This window comes from Octopus bimaculoides, chromosome 9 (assembly GCF_046866305.1).
Source record: "Octopus bimaculoides isolate indiv1 chromosome 9, ASM4686630v1, whole genome shotgun sequence".
NCBI lineage: Eukaryota > Metazoa > Mollusca > Cephalopoda > Octopoda > Octopodidae > Octopus > Octopus bimaculoides.
In genome coordinates this window covers 73,486,219-73,512,976 of record NC_142936.1, presented here as the reverse complement: position 1 = coordinate 73,512,976, position 26,758 = coordinate 73,486,219, and the positions used below count along the sequence as shown (strand labels likewise).

At 31.3% G+C, this 26,758-nt stretch overlaps 1 protein-coding gene across 48 annotated transcripts in view; it reads left to right on the top strand.

Annotated features, from left to right (window-relative positions):
• LOC106868745 (FH1/FH2 domain-containing protein 1) overlaps positions 1-26,758 on the top strand; it is a 357,696-nt gene that overhangs the window by 268,372 nt on the left and 62,566 nt on the right. For 25 of the 48 annotated variants that reach the window (XM_089357745.1, XM_089357761.1, XM_089357744.1 and 22 more), the window contains 3 exons: positions 967-1,088; positions 4,135-4,155; positions 17,308-17,366. In XM_089357745.1, coding sequence (XP_089213871.1) covers positions 967-1,088; positions 4,135-4,155; positions 17,308-17,366 — 202 coding nt within the window. The remainder of the gene's footprint in view (positions 1-966; positions 1,089-4,134; positions 4,156-17,307; positions 17,367-26,758) is intronic. The other 23 variants (XM_089357753.1, XM_089357767.1, XM_089357752.1 and 20 more) reach the window with 1 other exon arrangement.

The window sequence follows — 26,758 nt, the reverse complement described above, 5'->3', positions numbered from 1 at the left end:
ACCACTTCTTGAGCAAAGCAAAGTTAATGTTGATATACTTTCTTGGTATTACAAGTAGTTACTCATTGCTTTTGAAGACCCATGGAATAAAGAAATCCCTTACTTGCAAAATAGGTAATGGTTGGTAACAGGATTCCTGTTGCATGATAAAAATACAGTATTCTTTTAGACTTCAGACTGTGGCCACAATGAAGAGTTTCTAGCCAATCATATTGACCACACTTATTTCAATTTGATACTATTTTATTAATCGCCTTTTTTTTAGTGGCAAAGTTTTACCTTTTTGGTGTCAAGGAATGTGACTTGATGCACTATTGTATACTAATATACAGAAACATTTATACACACATATTCATGTTTGAATACATATGTACATATCATTTGAATATTTGCTTATGCTGATATCAATAGCTTTAACTTTATTTGGGTTTCCATCATATAAATTCCTGATAAAAATGTGATAAGTGTACAATTGATGAAATCAGAGGTAGAACAGATATTTGAAATATAATCTGCAAGTTCTGCCTCTTAGCAAGTACTGAGGGCTTTATTGAACAGAGCTTTCTTTGTCTTTTTTAATGAAGAATATCCAATATATATATTTATTTATTAAATTAACGATCCCAACAGGTTTTATTTCTTTGGTCTTTGAGAATTTGTCAAAGTGAACATTTTTACTGATAAAATGATATTGTTCATAATGACCATGAGTACACACACACACATATTGGCTGTTTGTTTCTCTGGGGATGGTCAAATTGATGTAGACACCTCTGATGAGAATCCACTAAGATTCAAAAATCAATTAAGGTTGTTCATCACTTTTTCAGTCTATGGAAAAACAGCTGAATTATTCCTGTCTGTATAGGTACTATATATGTTACATATTTTGTAGATTTTGTATGAGCAAGTTCAAAATGTAACCATTTTCCCTTACCATATTTCTATATTTTCTATTTATAACAGTTGGATGATTGTGCCTTACAAATATTCCGTTACCGTACTGGTGTCAGTGAATTTGGAACCTATTTGGATTTGGAGTCCACCCTAGCCGAGCAAGCTGAAGAACTAGAGGGATTTGTGGATAAGTAAGTTTTATAAACTCCTTTTTATCTAACTCAATGCATGCCAATGATCAAAATCTGATGATCAGAACCAGAAAGACAAAATCCACAATAATTATATATTATATACTTGTTCTTCCATTTATGTAAATTCTGTAATTAATGTATATATAACTATGTATTAAAACTATTAAAATATCAACTTTCAGCTGCTTTTACTTGAAGCTATGGTAAATAAACATAAAATTAAAAGTGCAACACTGATGATGTATAAATGCCAAATCACAGTAAAAGTTGTGAATATGATTTAGTAAAATGGAAACTTCTTTATCTACCTGATGTGAATTAGAATGGATTTTTTTTTCTCTTCCTAATAGGAATTCATTTTATTTTAGAGACCTCATAATGTAGCTAAATGGAAGTAGAAGTCAATATATCTTTCAAAAGATATTTTTTTTAAGAGAAACTTCTATCAAAGTTCCACTTGAGTAGAAGTTTTTATTTCTTTAATTTGTACAGAAAATAGCTAAAGAGATGGTGATCTAATTCTAAATGGAAGTATGAAAGTAGTTCTTGATAGTGTGTAGTAGTAGTAGTGTGTAGTAGTAACATTTTTTTTTCTTTTGCATAGATATTCTGTGATTAAATACCTTATTAAGATAAATTACAGACACCAATATTAATATTTGGATATTAGATATGAAACTGGATTACATGTTTTGTACTGTACCTTGTTTGATGTCCTACTATTATGTGTTAAATTTGTTATAGTATCTTCTTAATTACCCCATTGCTACTCCTACTTTGCTGACTATGTGCTTAGGAAATAAAATTATATTACATTATTAACTGGCTGTGTGCTTCAAAATTATCTAGCTGGGCCTACCACCTTGGTTTGATTCTTTCACTGATGCTCTTTCACATGAGAAGGGGATGAATATCAGTCTGATTATACTTTGTATAGTCAAAAATGCTATGTGTAACCTCTTTGTGATAGAGGAAACTAACATTGGATTCTTGAGTCTTAGATTTATATCAATAACATGCTTATAAGGTCACAAAGTGACGTAGATATTTGCTACTGATGAAACTAATAGGCAGAAATTTGGATCTAGCAATTTCATCACCAATGCTGAGTGACTTTTACCTGCATTTCTAACAGAATACATCTATAAGAGATAATTTCTCAGGGCATATATCACAGTTTAGAAGACTTCCAACATATATACATTCTAAGTATGTATGCAGACTGCTAATGTACAAATGTTTATATTTTGATGGAAAACAACGAACACAGACTTACCAAAGATTTCTATTTATATTAAGAATTTACTATGAATGCTGGCTGTTAATTGAAGGTTTCTATTATCAAATATATTGTTATACTGTGAAGTTACCCAATACAGGAATAATGTAGATTAAATATGTTCAGTAGCATAGTTGCTTTTAAATATATACTACTTTTGGTTTAGTTCTTTTTAGCTTTTCAATTTGTTTTAACCATTAATTCCATGCTGGAGCACTGGCTCTTAGACAGGAATCACCATCTCTTGAAGAAATGAAGTTAATATGCATTCTATTAACATTATTTAAAATAACATCTTTCACCAAACAACAAACAACATAATCACATATGATGTTCGTGTAAAAGTATTGTGAAGATAGTTATGGATTGGAAAGTATATTAATCATAAACCCAACCATAGCAATGTTTATTCCTCATGGGCTCTCTTTAGGCCCAGTACATGTATTATGTGCTTTCTGAATCAAGTATACAACTTTATAAGCACTTTGTTGTATGCAGAATGAAGTGACAATTCAACAAACATCATCTGAGATTTTATCATATCTTATGCCATAGTTGCATATGGTGTAATATTTTACATATTACATAAGTATGTAAACATACTTCGGAATTAATATTAAGAAAATTTTTAATTATTTAAATATTTTAGGGATTGGCTAGGAATAAAGTTTAGTTGATTTTAATGATTGGAGTACTAGAAGAGAAAGAAATTACAAAGTTTATGATATCAAAACTTGTAAAATATTTTGTTTCAATGTTATGTAGTAAAAATTTAAACTTAGTTATTTTCTCTACTTCTAATTTGGAAGGAAGTTACATATCTCATAATTTATCTTTGAAAGCATAAAACCCTAAAGAATTTAGGAATTAATTAGCAAGAGTTATTATTATCATTATTATTATTATTAAGGCAGCAAGCTAGCAGAAATGTTGGCATGCTGGGCAAAATGCTTAACGATATTTTGTCTGTCTTCACATTCTGAGTTCAAATTCTGCTGTGGTTGACTTTGCCTTTCATCCTTTTGAGGCTGATAAAATAAGTATTAGTTGAGTACTGGTGTCGATGTAATCGACTATACCCTCTCCCCAAAGTTTCAGGCCTGGTGCCTATAATAGAAAGGATTATTATTATTATTATTATTACAACTACTACTACTAAGGTAATAAGCTGGTAGAATCATGAGTGAGTTGGACAAAATGCTTAACTGTATTTCTTTTGGTTTTATGTTCTGAGTTCAAATTCCACCAAGGTAAACTTTCTTTTCATCCTGTTGGATTCGATAAAATAAGTATCTGTTGATCACTGGTTCAAGATAGGAAGAATTATTATTATCATTGTTATTATTATTATTATTATTATTATTATTATTATTGTTATTATTATTATAAGGGTGGTGAGCTGACAGAATTGGTAGCATGCTGGGGGAAATGCTTAGTGTCTGCGGCTACGTTTGGAGTTCAAATTCTGCCGAGGTCGACTTTGCCTTTCATATTTTTGGGGTCAATTAAATAACTCCCAGTTATGCACTGGGGTCGATGTAATCAAATTAATCCCTTCCCCCAAATTTGAGGCCTTGTGCTTCCAGTAGAAAGGATTATAATTATTATTATTAAAACTATGCCATTCTTATTCACATGATGCATGATGGTTCTGATCTAATTCTCTGTTATTTTAGTATATCTGGAATCACGATAATGATATTCCTTTGGTTATTTGTACTATAAACATTTTTGGTTGTTCTTTATCTTTTTTGTTTTTGCTAGGAGGTCAACTAGAGAGCAAAGGTATGTATCTAGAAGGTTCTCTTTGCCCGACTTTAGTAGCTGAGCAGTTTCATAGCCAAGACTTCTCCTTTGACATTAAACCCACTTATGATCCCTATACTATCTCTTCTTCAGCTTTTATTTATATTATTGTTAATGAACACATGTCCCAAACATCTTGAAGTTACCATATATATATATAATATATATATTATATAATTTTTATATATATATATTATATGTATATTATATGTGTTATATGTATATATGCATTTTATATGTAAGATTTTACTGATAGTGATTTAGAAGTTTTGAATAATGGTTTATTCATACAATTTGAATAAGCCATACTTGGCAAAGCATCAAATTCACTATCAATAAAATAATTATAAATATTGGACTGTACACATGTATTAAGTCCTTTATTCAGTAAAATTTTCAGTGTTTTTATGCATATGGAAACACTCACTTTTAACGTTATATATATCTATATATATATATATATATATATAAAAGTTTTACTTACCAAATCAGTTTAGTAATATTCTTTAAAATAAGTTGAAGAAAATATTGCCTGATGAATTCATGAATTTCCCTGTCTCCAAATTCTTTACTATATGTATGATTTTTTTTTCCCCAGCCTCTTTTGAATTTTTCTTTGTGAACTAGATACAAAATAGCACTGTCATAAGTTAGTATTGTATTATTTTTAACCCATCAAAGAACATTGCCAATATTGTTCTAATTACTAACAACTTCATCTACATTATCATCCTCAATATACCAACTATGTTTTTGAAATGCAAATTATTTTTCATCAACATTTTAAAATGAATAAGTTTAAGGATATAATAGTAAACATAAAAGAAGCTGATGTCAAATGTCTGTTGTTACCATTCTTTTATTTTTTTTTTACCTAAAAATTCTTTTAGCTTTCCCTGAGATATTGATTATTCCATTTTTACATTCTTCTGATATGTAACTTTTGTCAGTTACTGGTCAACTGATAGCCTCATTCCTTTTTGTATCAGCTTTTTTTTTATATATGGCTGGGACTAATATACCATCTAAATGGAATATGAGTCATGTTCTAAGTACATACTTGAATTCCTCTTTAGAAATAATGTTTTCTGACACATAAAAAGAAATATACTGACTGTTATGTCTGTTGATTAATTTCACATAGACATATGTGAACGTACATTACAACTTGAATACTTTTTTGCACAACTCTCTAAAAATGTACAAGTAATATTAGTATTATTTTTTTTAATATTTGATAAATTATTTTTTATTAGGGTGTTTTATTTATTTTCATATTCTAATATGAAAATTAGCAAACTTAAAAAGAAAAAGAAAGAAAAACGAAGAAAATTGCAATTTATTAGAATTGTCAATTCATTTATTCTACTATTAGTTTGTTATATAGCTCTCCACAAAGAATTGCTAATGACATAACTCTCTAAGTTGCTAGTAACATAGTAAATTGGCTTAAAACAAAGTGTGTATGTGTGAAGAGTTGCAATTCTTAATGGGTTAAGAATTGTTCACAAGACTTAACTTTTGTAGAGTTATATTTGGCTATGGAGGCCAATGCAGGCTCCACAAGTCCAATTGTCAGCAGGAGATATGTGGTTTCATAGAAAAGGTGCTGTTCTGGCTATTAATGCACACATTTATCATTGAGATATTTGGTTTGAGCTGTTTCTAAGCTCTATTCTAGATGATCTGTCACCACTTGGATTGGTTGATAACCACCAACGATTCCCTCAAACACACTGATGCTGTACTTTCCAAATTTCTTTTAGTATATCTTTAACTTCTTCTTTTGTCTTCCTTGTGTGCTGTTCCATTTATTTTTGCCGAGAGTTAAACAGTTGACCAGTCCAATAAATTTTATACATATATATACTAATAACAAATAAACTAAAAGCAATAAGTGTAGTGTGTATGTATGTATATATATATATATATATATATATATATATATATATATATATATATATATATATATATATAATCTTGATGCACATAAAGCTATAATTAAATAGCATGTAAATATTAGGTTGGAAAACCCTTTTGGATAGAAAAAGTTGAAGGCTGCCTGTGGGACTGTAACCCATTTCTCTTATTGATATGACAGATGTTCTACCATTGGACCAGAGCAATCCTTCAAATTGCTCTGTCCATTTTAGAAGCTTTATTCTGAGCAGTAAGAACTGTATGTTATTGGCATCATAAGAATATTGTTTGTTGGTGGGTGGAATAGTATATCTTGAAACATACATCTATATACTATCAGTAATAACAATATAAATATTGGGTTGAGAGACCCTTTTGGATAGGAAATGTTGCAAGCTGCCAATAAGACTCGAATCCACATTTTCAATAGGCATGTTTTCATAAGAGGATTTTTATTCATACACTTTCATTATATTGTCAATTGAATAATTAAAACAGATGATAACATTTATTGAGAAAAACAAATAAGTGAAAGCAAAACTCTAGTGAGTAAACCTAGATTTCTTAGAAAAAGTAAAAGCCAATTGACATAATGTTTATAAATGATTATCCCTGAAAGCTTACTGATAAATTTAGTTTCTAAGGTTAATAACTTGGAGTTTTATAGATTAATATTAGACAGTAAATGGTTTTGATGAGATAAGTGAATTTTATTCCATGTCAAGGTTAAACTAATTATATATGAAAAACTTTTAGACTTGCTCCGCCAACCCTTCCCCAAAACCCAACAACTTGACAGAAACATCTTCCAAGAAACCAAATGTATATCTTTGTGTGTGTGCATGTAAGCACTCAGTACACTCTGTAAAGTGGTTGGCATTAAGAAGGGCATCCAGCTGTAGAAACCAAGCCTAAACAGACTATGGGCCTGGTCCGGTTAAATCATCCAGTCCATCATGCCAGCATGAAAAATAAATGTTAAATGATGATGATGAGGATGATTGTAAGTGTGGGGGTAGGGAGTGCGTGTGTGTGCATGCATGCAATTATGTGTACACTTTGTTACAAAAACACCAGTTAACAACAGTCTCAGACAACTATTGACATATCTCGTGATATTTTTAAAGACTTAGTTAAATGTTTTTGGCTAATACTCCATCTTGACACAGACAAAAAAAAAAAAGAAAAGAAAAATTAGAACAAAAGCCAATTTTCACCGAAACCCCAATTATTTCATTGCAAACTGCTCGTGCTTTCTCTGGCATTGCATGTAATTGGTCACGAGTGTTATTGGAGAGTTCCAGTTTCATATATGCACTTCAGTTATCAGCGAATTTAAAATACCTTGTAAATTATCACTGCAATTTGTAATGCTGCACAATTGTTATTTTAACATATTACAAGCTTTTACAAAACTGGTTCAAATTATCTCAAATTCTAACCCATTACTTACTCTTTTCACTCGTTTGTCTTATCAGGTTTTTGATATGGCTATTAGATTTTTTTGTATGTATGGCCTTTAAAAGAGAAGTATTTGTTTAAACTGCATTTTTTCTTTTTTATTTTTGCGGTAAAGTATTCGGATTGAGCAAAAGACTATATTTGTACTTGATATCTTTTTTTTATTTTATATGATTTAATAATCATTCATTTGATATGAACTATTTCAATTATTCTTCAATCATAGATATATAGAGTGACGGAAAATTATGAAAGAAAGAAAGAAAAACAGTGTTCTTTATATTTTGGTTTAGAGAAAATATATGCTAGTTTTTAAATTTCTAAAGTTGTTGATTTCATAACCATTTTTAAAGTTACCATGACATTTAGAAGTGATAAGTTTGGATTTTCTTTTTTATTCTCTACATATGGCCAGAGATATTGTTAACAATATAGTATTCTGTATTATTGTTTCAAAAATAATAATAATAATGCACTACTCAATACAATATATATAATGTAAATAGCAATTATCATCATATTCAATTTCCTTTAATTTCAAATGATTTATTCCAACCCGAATGATGATATAGAAGCCTACAAGTTCTGCATAGATTAATTTAATCAAATAATTTTTAAGAAATATCATTTAAAAATTTTTTAATACATTAAAATAGGTTTTCATTTCAAAAGATTTAATTACCATTCTATTTAATATTTGAAACAAAACAAATCTAGCCGCTGCATTTAAAGCATTCCTGTTCTTTAATCTTTGGTCAGCCTTGATTGTGCAAACCTATAATGAAGAGCATTCTTGCCATGACCTTGCCCTCTTTCTTTTCAATCATCATCATCGTTTAACGTCCGCTTTCCATGCTAGCATGGGTTGGACGATTTGACTGAGGACTGGTGAAACCGGATGGCAACACCAGGCTCCAGTCTGATTTGGCAGAGTTTCTACAGCTGGATGCCCTTCCTAACGCCAACCACTCAGAGACAATCAAAGTATATTTTAGGACTATGTCTTTCAATTTGTCCTTTTTATTTGAAAATAGTAGATTATGTGATTTGACTCTTTGTCTGTCTGAAGCATTTTCATAAGACTGTGCTAAACATCCATGCTTGTTTTCAGTCATTTAGTTAACCCTTGTTTTATATGTCCAGAGCAATATAAAGTTTTCCTTTCATAGGTCCCAAGCTGCTCTAGTGGTTGAAATAATTGGAAATGTGTAATGATGCATGAACACCAAGGAAATATGTCTTGCAACTTTTCAAGTTTATTTGTTGTTGTTGGCACTCTGTCGCTTACGACGTCGAGGGTTCCAGTTGATCCGATCAACGGAACAGCCTGCTCATGAAATTAACGTGCAAGTGGTTGAGCACTCCACAGACACGTGTACCCTTAACGTAGTTGTCGGGGATATTCAGCATGACACAGTGTGACAAGGCTGACCCTTTGAATTACAGGCACAACAGAGACAGGAATTAAGAGTGAGACAAAGTTGTGGTGAAAGAGTACAGCAGGGTTCGCCACCATCCCCTGCCGGAGCCTCGTGGAGCTTTAGGTGTTTTCGCTCAATAAACACTCACAACGCCCGGTCTGGGAATTGAAACCGCAATCCTATGACTGCGAGTCCACTGCCCTAACCACTGGGCCATTGCGCCTCCACTTTCAAGTTTATATGTAAGCAATAATCTTGAGTTACAAGGGTGTAACAGTCATTCAAGTAAAAGCATTTTGAGAATTTAGGTTTTGTTATTGTTTACTAGTGCATTATAGAAAATAGCACACCTGGTCAAACAAAATTGAGTGTTGAATCTTTTTATTTTTATTTTTATATATATAAAAATATTACCTTGTAAAACATTGTAATACATTGTATTAGAGCTAAAATTAAAGCAATGTGATACACACCTCATCCTTTCACTTACATTCATTTTACTTACCCTACTGTCACTTACATTCATTTTACTTACCCTACTGTCACTTACACATTCATTTTCTATTTGGTTTTTGACAGCCTCCTACTTCAGCATTATCACATTACTGTGGCTGTGAACAAACATACAAGCTAACTATTGTATGTGGGTTCAATACGGTTTAACACTACAAAAATACACTTTCAACATTTTCATCATTTTTGTATATATTAGAAGAAAGCATAACACCCCTACAACCTTATTGTTATTAGTTAATGGAAGTTTATTTGTAATTTCAATTATATTTAGATAAAATAATACAGTTTAGGTAATATTTCTAACTTTAGCTTTTTTAGCATAACTTAAGCTTATTTAGCATGGTTTATTTATGGTTAGCATATATTTTTTCTGCCATATTGCAAGCTGTGAATAATTATGATTATTATGATTATCACTGGCAATTATATTTATGCACGTAAACACTAGTGTGTACCTGTTATGAATAGTTAAATGAGTATTAGCATTTTTAAAAGGCTAATTAGAAATAATCATACCGTGAGGGAAAAACTGCTAATCATTGACTAAGGTTGTTTTTATTTTTCCACTTGATAACTTCAGTTATGCTTCTTTTTCATTGTTATTCTTACTTCATCAGTTAAGCATAGCCTACACTGTACCTACTGAAATGATGAAAGAATCGCTAAGTAAATATACAAGATTATACATTTTGTTGATCTACAAAAATAGAATCATTCACTACACAATCAACAAACAAAACTGTATCAAAATTCAATAACAGTCATAACCATTTGCCATAGCTTTAGAATTGAAAAGAATTAAATCTGACAATATCAGCTACCAACACTACAACACTATCATCTCAGCAATGAAATCTTTTGTTGAACGAAATTTCATTTTTTCCATTTATAATATTGAGAATGTCATTAGATAATATTTTTAACAAAGAAATAGTCTGTGAAATACTTTTTTTTTTATCTCTTGTCAGTTAATCAAAAGTCTGAAGCTGAAAATTTCTTGAAATGCCTATTCAGAAAATAAATTGAAATATAATATATTTATTCTACTATTAGTTGACAATGAGCAGTGATAGTAGGTGGTGGGTGGTGGTGTTATATTTGTTATTTTGTTTTGATGTTGCTACTATGAATTACTGTTAAAACTTCATTTCTTTCATTCCTTATTTGAGTAGTTTTACAAGAGAAATGTAATCTAGAAAGATGATTTTTATTATCATTTTGTTACTTTTGTTTATTTTAATATAGTGCAACTAAATACTTAATAGTACTTTTTTTTTTTCTGAATTGGTTGGGTCTGGTAGAAAGGGCCCTGCCCATTGCCTTCACAGGTCCTCCAAGGTCAATACAATAATTACCATGTTTACATTATAAACAAAGTGTTGCTATACAGAATAGATATGAAAGAGAATAAAATAGTGAAACACAGTAGAACTCAAACCTTCTCCTCATTGTATCAATGAGAAAAAATAGGTTGAAGGCCCACTGAATTCATACATTTTTATTCTTTCATAAGTATTATATATTATAAAAATTTCACTTTGCCAGACTAGTATTGAGGTGTCTATCTCCTTGGTGGTGTGGCCACATCTGGTCAAGTGCTTGTAAAAGGAGAACACGGTGGTGGTGAGATTCTCCTTAATACCAAACATAATGCTCCAAATGCAACAACCACTACATCAGTAGCACAGACTGACCACTCTACTTCTCAATTAAGGAGCTTCTCGCCACCAATGCATCTTCCTTCCACAAACATCTGACCAGATGTGGTCACACCACCAAGGAGATAGACACCTCCATACTTTTCACTTTGTTTAAACTATAAGCTTATTTTTACCATTCAATCAGTTTTAAATTAAAATCTCTTATTTTTTATCTTTAACATGTTTCAGTCATTGGACTGCAGCTATATTTAATAAGTAATACCAAATTATTCCAATATACTGTCTGTCGAAATAGTCTGAAAGGAATGTTTTCTTTTAATATTGTACTGTTTATGACTTAGAAATAAATCAAAATATTCTGTTCAGCCTCCTTTTTTCCATACTGATGTGTATTTAATTTGAGCAGTTCTTTCTTCAACCACAATAGCCATGCTGCTGCAGTATGGTCACATCCAAATGGCTGAAACCAGTAAAAAAGTACTTTTGATTCTGAAACCTTTACTTCACCTTTTATTTTCATCCTTTTTTAACTCGTCTTGTGTAAGTTAACTGATTTACACATTAGCTCTCAAGAAAATTTCATCTCTGAAAACGTTTATACATCATTTCAGTTCTTGTATTTTCCAACCCCAAATTATGTCACTTAGTTTTCTTTTTAGTGTAACTTTGAATGATTGAAATTTACTTTCGATAGTTATTTTTGTTCACTGTATTTATTCAGAAATTAATTAGAACACTCTCATGTAACTTTAACATGAGTCTAAAAATATTTTCTTCTCTCTTAATTATCCCATAGAAAATTCTTGCCACTTTGAAAGCTTTAATGCTGAATAAAATCTTAGTGAACAGACAAGATTTTTTGAAAATCTTTTTTATGTCCCCATAGATAAATAACCTATAGCTTTCAGACAAATAATGATAATAATCTATTTCCCTCAAGCATTGACATTAATAAATGTTACAAATCAGTTTTAAGTTCCCAAGAACCTAGTCATTTTATGTTATTCTTTTTTGACATTTTCTCAGCTCATTATTCCATAGCTACACTCTATTGGAGGCATGTTCACAACCAGCCATCTGGCTGATATAATATTTCTTCTTTTTCCTCTTTTTTCCCACTTTTTCATGTGTTTTAGGATTTGATTTGCAAATGTTGATTCAGAAACTTCTTTTTAACTTGAATTCTTGATTTGGTATCTCACTTATAGAATGTACTACTTAAGCTAAAATCTAGTCTAGGTTATTGTTGACGTGTATAATTATAATATCTTGTCCTAATGAGGTAATTCTAAGCAGAACAGACAGGTGAAGTTTCTACCTGGGTTTTTAAGGAAAATAAATAAATATATATATATATATATATATATATATATATATATACACACACATTGAAATTATGAACATTATAAATTCTCAAAACACCATAAAATTTGTTGATGTTTAAAGGATTAATCACAAATTTTATTAAATTTTCCCAGCTGTGGAAGCTGTAAATACAAATAGATATTAATTTTAAGTGTTATATTTCCAACAAACTGACATTCTGTTAAACATGTAGTTATAGTTTCACATAATAGTTTGCTTGCTTTTAAACTGAGATTTAAATACTTTTATTTAAAATTACAAAAAGCCCAGATAAGCTTAACCTTTCACATAGCAATAGGCACAATAAGTATTCTGGTAATTTTCTATGAAAATTACTTCAGATGAAAAAGGGTACAAATAACATCAAAAGTAATGTTATTTTTATTTTAGTCAAACTTGAGCCAAAAGTGACTAAAATTTGCTGAAATTTTTAAACTGCAGTTTATTTACCCAACAGTTGTATTATTTTTATATTTTTACAGTGTATGCAATTATGTAAGTTACATAAATGTCAAGAGTTTCAGCTGAGCAAGTTGATAGGCTGTTAGCCTCTCAGTCAAATGCTTGTTGGTTCATACCTCACCAGTGACACTACACTGTTTGTCTGGGAAAATGCTTTGCTCTCAATGTCCAGTCTACTTAAAACTGTAAATTGAAAAATGTTGTTTAGCACCTGATCGCTCTTTATCAATAAGGCTACAATCTCCTGCTCGGAACCTTACGAACCACTTCCGTACAGTTCTTTCAGATAAAGAAACATCACCGTAAACTGCGCATGTTTCTTTGGTTGCTTGTGAGGCATTTTTCCCTTTACGGAAAAAGAAAAGCATCAAGTGCCAAAAATGAACTTTCTCATCTTCCATTTTAAAGGGTTGCAGAATTAACACAGGTTATAGGAACATAAACCTTCTTCTACGAAAAGATAGCTTAAACTGTGCTCTAAGTGGAGGTGTAGTCAAATCCTGTTTTATAGACTCAACCATGTTCTAAAATAAGTCGAAAGGTAAACTACTATAAATCGGCACAAACTTTCTGGACAACCCAATATTACCTAAAAATAATAATTCAAGATTTTTTATTGTATTGGATTAAATAAATTTATAGTTTGTAATGCGTTTTTTTTTTTTTTTAATACATTTCCTCTTGTTTTCTCATTCTTCTAAATATTTTCCAAATATCACTTCGACATTTATTCAGATTCCTCTATGTATTCACTAAATAGGTATGATCATTTTATACCACTTCATAATAATTTCCATTCTACTGCATATGGGTGTGTTGTCATTGAAATCCTCAAATTATTCCATGTATCCCTCCATTACACCACTCTTAAACTGGACCTGCAAATCATTTTTAACAAACGTATGAAGGAATGCAATCTTTGACTAAATGTAGTGCTAGAAAATCCAAAAATAATTGTCTTCCCCTCTAACAAAAATGATGAACCTAAGTAATGCAGTGATTGAATACTATATTTTATCTTCTCCCTTCTTTCCCTACTCCTAATTCTCACCATTTTCAAAATATATACAAAATTCTAGGCCTAATTGTTTGGTTATTTAAAAATAGTATATACAATGAGAATCTTTTTAATTAAATTTTCCTTTTTTAATTGTTGAACTCAAAATTGGAATCTTATTTAAATAAAGAAATTATTTTTTCACAGGATTAAAAGTTTGAATATATTCTGTCCCAAATTGATGAACAAAATCATCAAACACAAAATGTATTGGTAGTAGATCTGTTTAAGACAAATATATATATATATATATATATATATATATATATATACCTGGAAACTGTATTTCATTATTTCTCTTTTAGTTGTATTTTATCATTACTATTTGATGAAGGTAGTAATTTCAGTCTAGTTTAAAAAAAAAAAAAAAAAGCTGACCGATTTTTTATTATGATCTCTGGCACAAACATCTTTTCACAAATAGTTGTTATCTGGACAAAATTATACAATACAACTTTCACAGAAACTGTATTTATTGTCTTGTTATTTTCCAACTAAGTTTTTGAGAAGAACTTGGATATTGTTCAAGAAAGATTTTTTTTTTTTTCATCTTTAATTACATGTGTTACATTCAAATTTTTGTAAACAAGTAAAACAAAAAATGAAAAGATTTTAAACCAAAGTTGTTGAATTTTTTTTTTTCCATAGCCATGTTTCTCTAGTTTAAATCTTTCAAAACCAACTCTCCTGAGTTCACCTCTGTTTCTACAATGCAAAATCTTTTATTTTAAAGAATTTACATTTAAATCATACATTCCTGTCATAATTTTATGTAAGAGTGGCCCCCTCATCTGAGATGCTACATGCTGTGACACCTTCTCCAATGGCAACTTGGTGTGTTCAGCTACCAGCCCAGGCTCTGCTGTTCATCTGGCTGAGAAAAGCAAACTGTCAAGGAATCAGCCTCTCTCTGAGAGGTTTATGGTCGAAGTGGAGATCTTCAGTGCTCTCAGCCCCCAGATCATATCCCTGCTCACTGTTATTAGGATGGAGATGGCTATCTTCAAGTGCAAGCCCCATAAGTCAGAGCAGCTGTTCCAGCACATCTTCCTCATCAACCTCTGAGCAACATCTTTTCCATTTTGCCTGCTAGGGCCATGATGCAGTCTGAATTACAGGAAATTGTAGATTCCACTCCATGTAATGTTACACCATATAGATTTATGTAAACTTGTCACAATGTTTTATTCTGTATTCTTTCCCAGTAAAAAAAAAAATAATAGAAAACTAAATACTTATGTTCTGAAAACCCACTTAATAGCATAAGTTAGTTATATTTTTTCTCAATTTTTTCAATTTTTTAATTATTTTTAGATTTTTCAAACCATATTTGATTATTTTAGATTGTGTATTAAAAATATGGTCCCAGAAGGACTAAATACATTTTATGAATGGATAAAAAAAAAATTGTTCACCCAAACATGTTAAATTTTGTTCTGAATCAAGTACAAGTAAATATTGTCTTTTACTTTCTGCTTTTCTATTGCTTTGAAGTTTTGACGATACCAATGTCATGGTTGCTTATCTTTTTCCTTTGGAATGAAGGATAATGTGTGAGTGTGATTGAAGAGAGTTATCTTCCATAAATGAGATGATATATATATATATATATATATATATAAAGAACATTTTGGTGTTCTCTATAAAGAGAGAGATGATCATTTTAGAATGATACATATCTGGTGAAAGATTACTGCAAGCTGGAGGTTGAAAGAAACACATAGTAGAGAAATAGACCAAGAAATATTTCAGTTAGATGTCTAAAAATCATAGAAATTGCAGAAGAAAAGATCACAATATATTGAAAGATGTTATATTACACACTCATGCAAGTCATACTAACATGGATAAAAAGAGAACCTACAAGCATGAAAAAGTGAATTTAAGAATGAGGATAATGCTGTTGTTACTACTGATGATGAGGATGACTTATAGCCTGGAAAACATACTTCAGGCCAGGATGTGTAGCATAATTCTGAAGAGACATCAAAAATATGAAAGCTTCATCCAGACTATGCGATATTTGAAGAAATATGATTGGTTGTATGTATGGTGTCAAAAATCAATTGTTTGTATACAAATAAACTTTCTCATGAATTATGATATAATTAGCAACATTTATAGACCAAAAATTTTTAATTTGTGTTACATAGTATGACAATGATGATGATATATATATACACATACAAAATTCTGGCCTTATTTGTTTAGCTGTACAATATGAGAAACTTTTTAATTAATTTTTTTTAATTGTTGAACTTATAATTGGAATTTTAATCTAATAATGAAATTATTTTTTAACAGGATTAAGATTTCACAAGTCAATTAAATAAATAATTATATATGTATATTTTTTTTTTTGTCATAACAACTGAATAACACAAAAACTGAATAATGAGGATATGTGTGTGTTTATATCTATATCTGTCTGCCAGTCTGTCATTTTTGCTTATGCAATGTTACAATAATATGGATTACAAACTTACATTGTTATTCTGTGAAGTCATGTATGCAAATTTATGTGACATAAGAAAGAATGGATTACATAACTCAAACTGTTGTTTTGTTCAGCAGATCAGTCAAGCATAACAACACTGGGTTTGAAAGCAATCTTTCAAACCCATAGGTGTTTGCAGTCAACCATCTAAACAAAAGCATAGTTTTAGTTATATAGACCTTATTCATCTCACATAAATTAAGATAGATAGATGTGTGTATAATTTGTATATATATTATTATATATGTATATATTATATATATAATAATGCAGGTATATAATATATATACACATCGTTATATAACTATGTGTATATATATCATAAATATATATGTGTGTGTGTGTATATATATATATATATATATATATACACATATAGACACAGACAGACAGACAGCCAGATAGATTGTTTGTTTTTATGTTCAGTTATAATGAAAACAATTTTACATTAATCTGATGGGATACTCTATGCTTTTGTAGAGTACAAATTTATTATTTTTATACAAGACTATTGTTGACAGTGATTTCAAAGTTTCAGCCAGTTAAGCCATTGCTGGACAATAGCTTAACTGGATGAAACTTCGAAGTCACTGTCAACAACATTCATATATATATATATATATATATATATATATATATATATTGATACAGGTAGATAGAAAGATAGATATAAACACATAAAATCTTCAAACTATAAAAGCTTTTATTGTTTTGTTGAATTTTATTAACCTTTGCTTTGGAAGATATTAATGTAAATTTTCTTATTTCCAGTCGGCAAAATGCTATGATTCTAAGAACACAACTTAATGTGCGTGTACATGCTGTAATTGGTAAGCAAACTTGTATCTTTCTTTGTTATCTTCTTAAAGTCTTCTATGTTTTTTCTTTTTTTTTTTTCTTTTTTTATGAGCAGCTTTGTAGCTAATCAACTTTTACCATAAATAAGCAAAACTTGAGGATGAAATATAGTATAGAAAAGATGTTTCTGACTGATTACATCGCATACTCATATTTAGTTGTACATCCTCCTACCAACACTCATAGCACATATAGACACACACGCATACACAAACACAAACACATATCTGTATGTATGTTCATGTGTGTATACATTTCATTATGATCATGATACATAAGGGGCTGATGTGGCTGTGTGGTTAGTAAGGAAGTTGCTTCCCAACCACAAGGTTCTCAGTTCAGGCCCAGTGCATGGCACCTTGGGCAAATGTCTTCTACTAGAGCCTTGAATGGACCAAAGACTTCTGAGAAGATTTGGTTGATGGAAAGTGAAAGAAGCCCATTTGGTATGTGTGTGTGTTTGTCTGCCAACACTGCATAACACTCGGTGTTGGTTTGTTTATGACCCCATAACTTAGCAGTTTGGCAAAAAGCGACTAATGAAATAAGTACCAGACTTTAAAAGAGAAGTACTGGGGTCGATTTATTTCACTAAACCTGTCAAGGCAGTGCCCCAGCACAGCTGCAGTCTAATGGCTGAAACTATTAGAAACAAGTAAAAGACAAAAGATAAAGATGTGTGTGTGTCAGTAGTTGTTCTCACAGAGTGTGCTTCCATACTGCACCTATTATTCTGGCGTAAGTATACTCATAGAAACTTTAGTCTATTTCTATATGTAGTACAACTTAGTCTTAGTTTAATTTTTGTTTCTGAGGATATATTATTAGATTTGAAAACACAGTATGACCTGATTGTATTATGTGACTGCTAGAACAGAATTATTAGTTTTATTCACTGAACAAAAACAACAAGTGAGAGAGAGAGAGACGTTTTACTTTATAGCTGAGTGGTTACTCATCGGAAAGGCATCCAGGTGTAAAAGCAATTGATCCATCAAATGAACTATCCCATCCGTGAAGGTATTGTAAATAAAAAAACACAAATGCTCACAGACATACATACATTTATTTGGATATAGATATGGAAGATTTCAATCTGGTAATCTTGTTAGCCTACAGATTAAAAAAAAAAACCTAATGTTGAAACCAACACTATTTTGTAAACAGGTTTGTACATATTTTTACATGGTTAATTGGGACCATTTTATAAGGTTATGAATAAACCAAAATAAATATATATATATATATATATATATATATATATATATATATATATATATATAATATATGAGTATATGCATATATATGTACATACCTTTATCTACATGTATATATAGATGCATATCTGGATACATGACGTTGCAAAAAAACATGGACAAAATGATAAACAAGGTACAGAAAACACGCAGGTCACATAGAGAACATTTCCTTCATCACCTGCCACCATTATAACACTGGCGTTTCGACGAATTAGATATACATAAGTTGTCTAAAAGTCCATAAGTCAGGAAAAAGGGCGATAGCGTGGGTATATTATTCGAGGTGTACAGTATTATATATCCATCACACCTGATCTTACCTTTATCACAAAACCGATTGGTAAGATCAGCCATGATAGATATATAATACTGTATAATACAGTACACTTCAGATAATATATATATTTGTGTTGTTGTTGTTTGTTCCTTCTCAAGCCATGCCTGGCTCATAAGATCCGGTTTCGTTGGCGTACAGATTACCTACATGAACAGGATGCCGGTCTGTCACAATATATATATTTATTTCTATATATTCATATATATATTTATATATTTTTGTATAGTTATATATATATATATACATATAAATATATATATATACATTGTGGTAACAATTCTGCCAGCTCACTGCCTTAATAATAATAAAGTAACATAGACTTAGGTCTGCCCTTAACCCTAGGACTCATTATCTCAGGGCTTAACCTGGTTTCGATATATATAAATATACATATATATATATAAATATATATATACATACACATATATATAATTATATATACATACACATATATATAAATATAAAAACACATATATATAACTATATATATATATACATACACATAGATATATACATATAAATATATACATACATATATATATAAATATATATATACAAATATAAATAGATATATATATATATATATATATATATATATATATACACACACATATATATAGATATATATATACACATATATATAGATACATACATATATATATATACACACACACACATTTTCAATTTTATTATCAAGTAGAACTAGTGTGTGACTCAGTATGACAAGCCTGGACATTTGAATTACTGGTATAATCCATCTGACTGATTTCTGCACATTTTCTGTCCATCCACATTCACCTAAAATGGCTTCAGTCAACCGAAAGCTTATTGTAAAAGTACTTAATCAGGGTACCACACAGTGGAATTGAACCTGATGCCTGAATGTAAGTTAAAGCGTACTTGATATATGTTGTAAGATTTATTTTCAAAACTGACTCTGAGGGGAAAAAAATGGAAATAGGAAACACAGCATAATGACTGAATTACTTAGGTTTTCAAATACACGTGTCTCTCTGTCTGTGTGTTTACGTGTAAAGAGAGAGAGAGAGAGAGAGAGTGAGCAATCATTATTTGTTATGCCATCATTGTCGTTATTCTCTCTACATAAAACCTGTTAATAATTAGTGGGAATATGGGTTTGGACTAAATGAACCCTTTTCATTGATTTTTCACAGAAGGTTTATACTGTTTTTTCTTTCTGTATGATGACTGAGTCAGTTTCTCGTGTAGACAACAATAATAATAATAATAATAATAATAATAATAACAATAATAAAAATCATATTTGCTATAAATCTCTGAATAAAATTAGCAACATTTAGCACCTCAACCTGGATAGCTACAATCACTTGGTTAAAACCAGTTCTAGAACAATATAAGAATATAAACAAAAGGTAAACCTTACACTAATGAGCTGCTGTTTATTTCTCTTGTTTTTTAATGAAGGTACATAGTCTAGTGGTGGGAGTGTTGCACTCACAATCTTTAGCCCACAGTTTCAATTTCCAGACTAGGAAGTGCATTGTGTTTTTGAGTATAACAAACTTCATTTCATGCTGCTCCAGTTTACTCACCTGTAAATAAGATCCAGCAATAGCTGGCATGGGGAGTTAGCCCTGTAACAGACTGGCATTGTGTTGTAATCTCAATCTCTGATACACCATAGAAACCAGGTTAAGCCCTGAGATAATGAGTCCTAGGGTTAATGGCAGACCTAAGTCTAGGTTACTTTATTATTATTAAGGCAGTGAGCTGGCAGAATTGTTACCCCACCAGACAAAATGCTTAGTGGTATTTGTTCTGGCTTTACATTCTGAGTTCATATGTTGCTGAGATCAACTTTGTCTTTCATCCTCTTTGGGTTGATAATGCAAATACCAGTTGATCACTTGAGTCACTGTCGTCAACAAACCCTTTCCCCTCAAAATTTCAGGCCTTGGGCTTATAGTAGAAAGAATTACAAAGCAGTGAGTCAGCAGAACTGTTAGTATATTGGACAAAATGCTAAGTAGAATTTCTTCAGGCTCTTTACATCCTGAGTTCAAGTTCTGCCAAGGTTGACTTTGCCTTTCATCCTTTTCTGGTCAATAAAACAAGTACCAGTTGAACACTGAAGTCAGTGTAATCAGCTGATCCCTTTCTACAAAATATCAGGTTTTGTGCCTACTGTAGAAAGAATCCTTAGCAGACTGGACAAAATGCTTAGCAGCATTTCATTTGTTTTTGTGTTCTGAGTTCAGTGGACTGGAGCTGTGTGAAATTAAGTGTTTTGCTCAAGAACACAACACATCACCTAGACCAGGAATCGAAACCACAATTCTATGATCATGCGTTCAATACCCTAACCCAACATTTCTCAACCAGAGTTCCCCAGAATCCTTGGGTTCTGCAAAACTTCCTAGGGGTTCCACGAGAAAGAGTGAGATAAGCTAATGCTAATTTCATGATCCTAATATTACTGTACATGCACAGCATATTGGTTATTGTAATATAGACATCATCCTATCGAACCTATTATGTTATAAAAAAAAATATATATATATATATATATTTACCACATGAACTACAATGAAAAAAATATGAGAAAGATATAGTATATTAATTTTTTTTTGTGCAGGGGTTCCTTGAGACATGTAATTTATTTTAAGGGTTACGCAAGGGTAAAAAGGTTGAGAAACACTGCCCTAACCACTAAACCATGCACCTCTATGAGCACTGTGGTGGATGTAATCAACTAGCCTCCTCCGCCAAAATTTCAGGTTTTGTACTTATCACAGAAAAGGATGATTATGGTGAAGGGGGCAGATGGATGGATAGACAGAATCAGTTGAGTATTAAACAAAATGCTTTGTATTGTATTGTTCTAAATATACAAAAAGATGGGAAGGTCATAGCTGGGATGCCTTTGATCATTGTTCTACTGGATCTGAGCCGATCTAGAGTTAAACAACATCAACAACCAAGTTGATAAATCGTGTACAACTTTGTACAATAAAATAATACAAATGAGTTTTTTAATTGCCAAAAAGTTACCGGAGAAAAAGAAAAATATAAATGTGTCTAGTGACATTAATTTTGTCACTGACAAAAAACAGTGTCTAGACGGTGAAAGAACAGAGTCCACATTTAATTATTTGATACAGCATTTTCTTATATGAATGAAGTTTTTTTCTTTTATGAAGTCTTTAGAAGCGCTTCTGTTATTTCACACTTAATTGAAAACAGAATTATTTAAGACCTTTCTTCAACTTCCTTTTCACAAATGTGTGTGTGTGTGTGTGTGAATTTAAGCAATATCTCTGGGCTATGAAAAATGTTATAGCTTCTCTTATAATCTTTATAACACTACATTTTTATTGTTATGAAATATACACCATTTTGAGCGTGGCCGTTGCCAGTACCGCCTGACTGGCCTTCGTAGGATTTTCGAGCGAGATCGTTGCCAGTGCCCCTGGACTGGCTCTTGTGCAGGTGGCACATAAAATACACCATTTTGAGTGTGGCCGTTGCCAGTTACTCCTGACTGGCCTTCGTGCGGGTGACACGTAAAAGCACCCACTACACTCTCTGAGTGGTTGGCGTTAGGAAGGGCATCCAGCTGTAGAAACTCTGCCAAATCAGATTGGAGCCTGGTGTAGCCATCTGGTTTCACCAGTCCTCAGTCAAATCGTCCAACCCATGCTAGCATGGAAAGCAGATGTTAAACGATGATGATGATGATGATGATGATGATGTGTGTGTGTGTGTGTGTGTGTGTGTGTGTGTGTGTGTGTGTGTGTGTGTGTGTGTGTGTGCAATAATAATGTACATATACACTTATACACACACACAAACAAGAAATTTAACAAAGCTAGTACTTTGGGGGTTTTCTGTGGAAGCAGTCTTCAGTAATAAACTTAAGAGTAGATTGCAACATTGGATTTCTCAGTTGATTGAACCAACATCATGTAGATTACGGTATTTATTTTTAATGATCTCAGAAGAATGAAAGGCAATATCAACTCTGGCACAACTAAAATTAGACATTCTGCTATCTATAACCATTATTTTATATAAATATCAAAAATATTTTGTTGCAACATTGGCAGAGTATTAAAAAAGTTTAATTTCTCTAGTATTTGTTAAATTTAAGAAGTTTTGATGCTTTATTTGTTTCAGAGATATTATCGTTAAATGGTTAGATTTTGAATCATGGATGTATGATTCAAAAGTTTACTTCCCAACTACATAGCTTTAGGTTCAATCCCATTACATGGCACCTTGCACAAGTGTCTTCTATTATAGCCTTGGACCAACAAAAGTCTCGTCGGTTTGGTAGATAGAAACCGAAAAAGAAGCCCACCATGGATGTTTGCCTTCTTATCATGACATCATGTGATAATTGTGTGTGTCACTGCTGTACGGCTATCATCCATTTCCAGCTACCTTACTTGGAAGCAGATGAAATTTGGTGACAGGAAGGGCATCTAGCTAAAGAAAATTTGCCTCAATAAATTCTGTCTGATCCATACAAAATATACTCAGATATCACAAATGATATCTTGAGATTGTTTATATAATATACTTAATACTTCCCATATAAAAGTTATCATTATTTGGCTCAATAATAACATTTCTAATATTGAGTTATAAAAGGAAAAGCTATTTCCAGGATTGATTTTTATTTTTTCTACCCAACAATAAACTAAAAAAAGTAGATACCAGCGATATATTAGAATTACACCAGTTAGGGCCAGGGTCAACCACACAAAGAATAATTTATTACATTTCATAAAATGTCATTAATTCTATTAAGATAAGTCTTATGATTTCCTGGAAACATTTTCTTCTTTTTTTTTTTTTTGAGAAAGTGCAATCACAAAGCAACAACAAACTAATACTTATTAAATGTTCTTGGAAAGATGGAAATCTTCACTTGTGGTCTAACATTATAGACATTCTAACTTTTACTTTAATCTAGTTGATTTGCTATCTTTAATTTTTCCCTACTCTCTTCAGTACATAAATTGTAAAGTTTTCTATATCGGCATTAAATAGCAATAAACAAATAAATAAATAAAAAACTGGAAATAAAGCAAATGTGCAAGTATATTTGCAAGAAAGGAAGAAGGAAAAGTCAGTTTTGGCTGTTTGGAGAGAGTCACGGTAACCAACTATCTTCTTTGCCAAGGTCACATTCCCATAGACTTCCTGCAATAAAAACTTCTAAAATGCTGTAAGTAAATAAGATCAGGGGAAATGCTATCCATAATTTAATCTGACTTTGGGATAGGAATCTTGTCACAAATGGACATCCATTGTCATTTAAAGCAAGCATTAGTCATAAATTGGGTTATTTGCTATAATTTTCTGTTTTTAAAACTCCTCTCATCATCTTAATTACCCTGCTGGCTTTTTTTAGCTGCTCAATTATTGACAGAGATTCTCTCTCTTTTTCCAACTAGTTAACTGCTATAATGTGCCAAATCTCCTCTTTCACTCAAACAAATCATCGCTAATTGTTCTCCACTTCTTCCAGTGTTGACTTCTGAGTTTTGGAGAGATATTTTTCATTTATTTATTTATTATTATTATCATTCTATTTTTTGTTTAGTACTTTTTTTTCTTTTTTCATGCTGTAGTATTCTAACGATATACTATAATTAGATATTTCCTGTAAACTGTCCATCCACAGGTCACAGCACTTCTATACCTCTTTTCTGTTTTTTTGTATGCATATACATTTCTAGTCACTTGCCATCATTTTTATCTACATATCTGTACCTCAATTTAGGAGCATATACATATTGTTAGGTGACTAAACACTAGAAGGTTTATTCTCAGAAAACTAAGTTTATGATGATCACTTCGGTTCCTGGTTTTAACTTTTTTTACATAAAATTTGCTTGGGAAAGTATATGTTAACATTACACAGCTGACACCCTGAGAAAAGACATTTGCCAATTGGCAAACCATACATATGTGTGTGTGTGTGTGTGTGTGTGTGTATAATACAATGATTTTGTTTTTCTCCCCTTTCCCTTTTAAAAAAAGCTTCCATTTCATACATTCTGAACTAAGAGAAAGAAGCAGGAAATTATCCCAACGCATACTTCCTGCTTCATCATGACAGTCATAGCAAGTTAGATTCAAAAAACAAATATATTTAAAATAAAAAAAACGGAAATAAGGTTTTCAAAAGCTACTTTTTAGCAATTTTTGTTTCATTTCTCTTCATACCAGCTTGTCAATGACTGTCATTGACAAGCAAATGCATACATTTCTGACAAATGGTCTTTTACGTTTTCTTGAATATGATTATAAAAAAAATGTATAACTCCATCATTGAAGTGATGAAAGGAGTGCCCCCCCCCCCCCGCAGTGCTAGACGTATGTAAGATATACATGCATATGCAAACACACACATATACACATGAAAACAAATACCCTCACATACTTTATAAAATAAAAGTCATTTAGTACAAAAGAGTTTTACAGTTTTTAGTTTATATATACATATATATAATCCATTCTTCTGCTATTACCGTCTCCGATGAAGGGATACATTAGATTTTCCCTGAAACAGCTATAAGACTTAATCCATAAAATATAATTCTAACTTTGCCATTGGTCTCTTTATCCTTTTCTTTCTTTATACATATTTATACATACATATATATATATATATATATATATATATATATATATATATACACATACACACACACACACACACACACACACACACACACACACACACACACACACACACACACACACACACACGATGGGCATCTTTCAGTTTCTGTCTACCAAATCCACTTGCAAGGCATATATATATAATCAATTTAAATCACTGGATGGAGTACTTTTTTTAGTTGATGCTACCTCTGTTGGATCTGTAAACTTTATATACATATATATGTATATATAAATTGTATGTGTGTATGTATATATACATATATGTATGTACATATGTATGCATTCATGTATGTATGTATGTATGTATGTATGGACACATGCATACACACACACATACACACATTTATATTCACACTTTAAAAGTAGTCTTTGATGTGAGAGGTCTAACTCTTATCTAAAGAATGGTAGTTATGTGCATTTCAACTTCACATATATTTCAAAGAAACAGATGGCTCTTGTTATCTCCATAAGTTACAAGAACTGTTACATTTTAACAGCTCCTCTTTAGTTAGCTTAAAGTAAATGTCCCCTAGTCATCTATGGGTTTCTACGGGTTGAAGCTTATATCTAGTTATCTTGACTTAAAGTAGATGAAGACTTAACTTCTCTCTCTCTCTCTCCAGATATTGATGCTGATCTATATTGCACCATTTGCAGAATGTTTACTGCTTGCTTTTGACAGGTGAACTGATGCTAAGTAAAGAAGTACTAGCAAGTGAGATAAGAGAGGATGATAGTGATGATGGTAGGGCATCCCTCATACTTGCAGACTGAGGAGAAGTGGAGGATGAGGAGGGCAAGGGAATGATTGGAGCAATTTCTGAAATGTCTGAATTTCAATCCTCAGCTTGCAGTCTCATCTGCAGTTCTGACACTAGTGCAGATGCTTTTTATGTGGCACCAAAAGCAAACAAGACAAGGACCTCTCAGTTTAAATTATCATGAACCTTACAGATTGACAAGAGGTGATTGAGAGGTACAAAATGTAATCATTATAGTTCATGGTTCATTAGAAGTGCAAGGGATAGAGAGCTGAAGGGATCTTGAACTTAACTTATGTACATTCTTGGTGCTCATACATAGTTAT